General features: G+C 26.4%; 1 protein-coding gene across 1 annotated transcript; it reads right to left on the bottom strand.

The window, feature by feature from the left end:
• On the bottom strand, positions 1,392 to 3,009 carry LOC107613808 (MLP-like protein 34). The gene is made up of 2 exons (XM_016315968.2): positions 2,728 to 3,009; positions 1,392 to 1,978 (listed from the first exon to the last, which is right to left on the bottom strand). The coding sequence occupies exons 1-2, from the start codon at positions 2,915 to 2,917 to the stop codon at positions 1,707 to 1,709; spliced, it is 462 nt and encodes a 153-aa protein (XP_016171454.1). The 5' UTR covers positions 2,918 to 3,009; the 3' UTR covers positions 1,392 to 1,706.

Below are 4,646 nucleotides of genomic sequence, written 5' to 3' on the forward strand. Positions count from 1 at the left end.
ATTTGTTACCTGCAGTACTTGCAACCTTATTGTGCTTGCTTTTATCTATTTATTTGTCTATGAAATGCTGACGGAGATGGAGGTATGGAGGAATGGCAGTATGAGACTTAGATTTTAAAGTTAAGTTAAGCTTAGATACTCTTAGAAAACCACCTTTTATGACTTCTGTTTAATACTTTAAGCTCTATAATTTGAATGTCGGCGTTCTAGAATTGCCTCTGGCATTCCTAGGACCTTATATATTATGTGTGTGGCACCTTTGCCATACTGAGAACCTCTGGTTCTCATCCCATACTATGTTGTTGTTTTTCAGATGCAGGTCGGGAGGCATCTCGTTAGGCGTCTGGACTCCTGCGAAGTGGTTACTGGATTATTTTGTTGTACAGTAATGTATATATACTGCGAAGTAATGTATATATGACTCCGGCCAGCCTTAACTTCGCGGGCTGAGTTAGGAGCTTGTTATTTTGTATTCTTGGTTCTCTATTCCTACTTTTATTATCTTGTGTTTGATAGCTATAGTTTTCTTCACACGCAAGTTATTCGGTTTCCGGAGCGTTACGCTTTTTGTTTCGCGATTTTGCTTTATCCATTTTTCAAGACTCCTAGTTTATTATATTCTTTCTACTATTATATATATGCATTTTAATTTTAGAAGTCGTAGTACCTCGCCACCTCTATTTTACATCCTAGGTGTAAAGCTCTGCATGATAGGGTGTTACAGTATCTGAAATGTGTAATACGTATTTAAATTAGTAAATACTCTATCAATTATATGTTTCAATAAATATTAAAATTAGTTAATTTAAATAAAAAAATCAAAGAATATTTGGTATTAAAATTAATGTTAAAATTTTTCGAAAAAAATGTATTGACTGATTATTCGATCTTTAGATTTTTGTGCCTTCTTAAAAATATTTTTGCCCATTTACGACAAAAATTGTAAACTAAATTCATTTACCTAGAATCATTAAATTTTAAAGTAAAAATATCTAGTTTTTCTAATATTTTTGCATAAAATACATAAAAATGTAATTTTTAAAATACTTTTTAAAAATATATATTTAATATTTGGATATTTTTATTCTTTTAAAATATTTTTAAAATATTTTTATTATTAAACAATATTTTTAACAATAATTTGATAATTCAGATTTTTTCATTTACTCATTATGTTTATGAGAAAGTTAGAAAATAAATTTTTAATTAAATATTTTAAAAATATTTTTATTATTTAATTTGACAATTCAGATTTTTTTATTTACTCATTATGTTTATGAGAAAGTTAGACAGATACTCATTATTTATAAATAATTTTAAAAATTTAACTTATATTGCCCAAAAAAATTGATTACCCATCGTGACTCTAATTTTTATTAGACATATACAGATACTTTTAAATTTCCATATATCCATGGCATAAACGCAACCAACAAAAGAAATCATTAACGATGACTTTACATACATACATACATATATACATACATACATACATACAATAGTTCAATCCATTCAAACGAAGGATAAACATACATGTAAGGTTGGACTTTGAAAACATACTTCCTTATTCTATTCTTCACCCAAGTTCACACGTATTATTTAATTTATATAAAAACTTAACTACTTCCAAAACAGTCCCGAAAATCTACCCCTTATTAAATTCCAACCATGCATATAACGTGTTTCTAATTTTCTTTTAGTAATTATTATGCCTTGAGAAGATGAGCATCCATCTCTTTAGTAGATTTGTCAAAGAGTTCCATGTAACCATAAGGAGCTTCGACATTATCATTAATTTTCTCATATTCAAGTGTCCATTTAACTGAAACACTTCCATTGCTGTTATCAATCTCTTGAATGGTGAGCTTCAAGACTTTATACTGTTGACTTATGTCTCCGTTAAAGAGATTAAATTTGATTGTCTTGTTCTTCTCATCAACAGATTCAATTGTCTCCTTGCATGTCGTTACTTTACCATCTATTGCTTGACAATAATCAAAATTAAAAAAAATTAAAAAAAAGGAGAAAAAAAAGAAAATTAAGAAAACCTGAGAATAATTATGTCAATTTAGTTAACATAATTACATACAAATTATGCTAGACCTTTTGGTTGTCTTAAAATTTTGTCTTTTGTCTTGCTGGAAACAAAATCTATTTTTTGTTTATATTTTTAGGAACTACAAAAAATACAAAAATTTTGTCAATTTATGTATATACTTATAGCTCTCTTCTAATAATCTCACTCATAATAGGATTTTTAAACAAAATTCATATAATTCTCACTAATATTATTTCGTAGTAAGAACTTTTTGTTGTAAATGGAGGGAAACTAATTAAATTTAATAAAATTTTAAAGAAAAAAAAATGTTAGAGATATAATGATTCATATGTCTTCGTCTCAAATTAAATTTTTGAGAAAAATGGTATTACGACATAATATCAAAGTTTCTAAAATCGAAAAGTTTAAAATTTGATTCATGTTGAATTTTAATGAAAAAAGTTTTAGCGTAAGATAAATAACAGAGAAAAAAATCATACAAAAAATTTATATAAACTCAAAAAATATCTCTTATATGAAGAGATGTATTAAAAATATAATTATTTATGTAATTTTTACTATATATAAATTTAAGTTTTTTAAGAAAAATGATATCATGTCAAATAAAATTTAACGAGATGCTTTCTTTTAATTTACAAATTAATCCAATTAAAATTAAGCTTGATTACCTATAACATAAGTCCAGTGTTTAACCGAACCGCCGATGCTGTGCCAGTCCTCACCCTGATGCAGCTTGGTGTGATGCACTCTTTCACAAATATTTTGAACATGGTGGAGAGATTTTGACACAAGATTAAAGAACTTTCCAGCAGGTGCATGGATCACAATTTCAGTACTAAGCTTACCACTCAGTGCCATTGTCTTAAGAAGGAAACAACTATTATGAAGCAAGAAATTAGATAATACTAATAATGTAATGAAGCTAGCTACTATATTGTCAGCTTATATAGAAAAATAAGCTACCTACTATATATTGTATGTCAGCTTGTTCCTCAATGAGATAATAGTACTATTTATTGCGCTGCTAATAAAAAATTTTAATCAAAACAAAAAATAGTCAATATATGTTATTTTACTCAATGAAATTATCTAACAATGATTAATCACTAAATTCTAATCAATTTTGTTAGGAACGCAAAATAGGTACCATCATATTTTTATAGTTTTATTTGTATTTTGATTTTATTATATTCATCATGAATTAAATTTGATTATATTATTTATAAAATTTGATTATAGTGCTTATAAAGTTTTATTATCAATGTAAATATATATATGATCATTTTGCATATCAAAATGTATTTCTATAATGGATCATTATTGGTGTTTGATTGATAATTGATTTTGATATATTTTGATCGTATATCTAAAATAATGAGATACATAGATATACATACACATATTCTAGATACAGTCACTTAATTATGAATAAACACGTATCTCAACTCTTAAGTACTGAACACCTAGATATGTAAATACTAAATACACATATTACGAGAATTGAGTAGTCGATTTATGAAAACAAATGTGTGATTTGTATGTATTTCAAGTGCAATCGAATTATTTGTTTTCAAACATTGTTACTTATCCTGAGTGCTGAGTTACCGAATTATTTTTTTAGAAAAAGTATTAGGAACCAATACTAATTTTGTACAATGTCTATAATGGCATGGTTAGCTTCTTTCAAATTTGAGCCATATGCTTCACAACATTGCCGCTTTCGTCATGCCTAGTCCTTCAAAACTATGTTTCACCACAATAGTTGTTTCTTCTGTTTATTCATCTTCTTCTTCTTCTATTTTAATGGTCAATTTAGAATGGTCATTTTAGTATGTATGCGGATGGTTATTTTAACTTTTATATAGATGATTATTTTGATTGGATTGGATTTAGTAATATATAATTAAAATATGTTAGATGTTCAATTCATTAGGTATGCGGATGATTATTTTTATCTTTAAGTGGATGGTTATTTTTACTAAGGGTAAGTGGCGAGTGGCAAGCCAAGTAGCGACGGTGAAATGGGATGATTATTGATGAGAGTGGGGCGGCTGCCAGTTGAAAAAGAAGAGAGTATTAAAGTGAAATGCTTTAGTAAATTAGAATTTCAGATGGTTATTTTTTTGAAATAACTAACTAAATTTTTTAAAAATTTGAAATTGGAGAATTTAAAATTTGAAATTTGATGTGAAATAACTGAAAGAGAGTTGTTGAATTTATTATTTATTTTTATTGGACTAAATAACGAATCCATTGTACACATTGTCAAGATTTCTCATTGGCTCCCTAACGGGATTTTTTTTTATGATTTTTGTATGATAGTATCCGAAATGTGTAATACGTATTTAAATTAGTAAATACTCTACCAATTATATATTTCGATAAATATTAAAATTATTTAATTTAAATAAAAAAGCCAAAAAATATCTGGTATTAAAATTAATGTTAAAATTTTTTGGAAAAAATGTATTGACTGATTATTCTATCTTTAGATTTTTGTTACTTCTTAAAAATATTTTTATCCATTTACGACAAAAATTGCAAACTAAATTCATTTAGCTAAAGTTATTAAATTTTAAAGTAAAAA

Source organism: Arachis ipaensis, chromosome B08 (assembly GCF_000816755.2).
Source record: "Arachis ipaensis cultivar K30076 chromosome B08, Araip1.1, whole genome shotgun sequence".
NCBI lineage: Eukaryota > Viridiplantae > Streptophyta > Magnoliopsida > Fabales > Fabaceae > Arachis > Arachis ipaensis.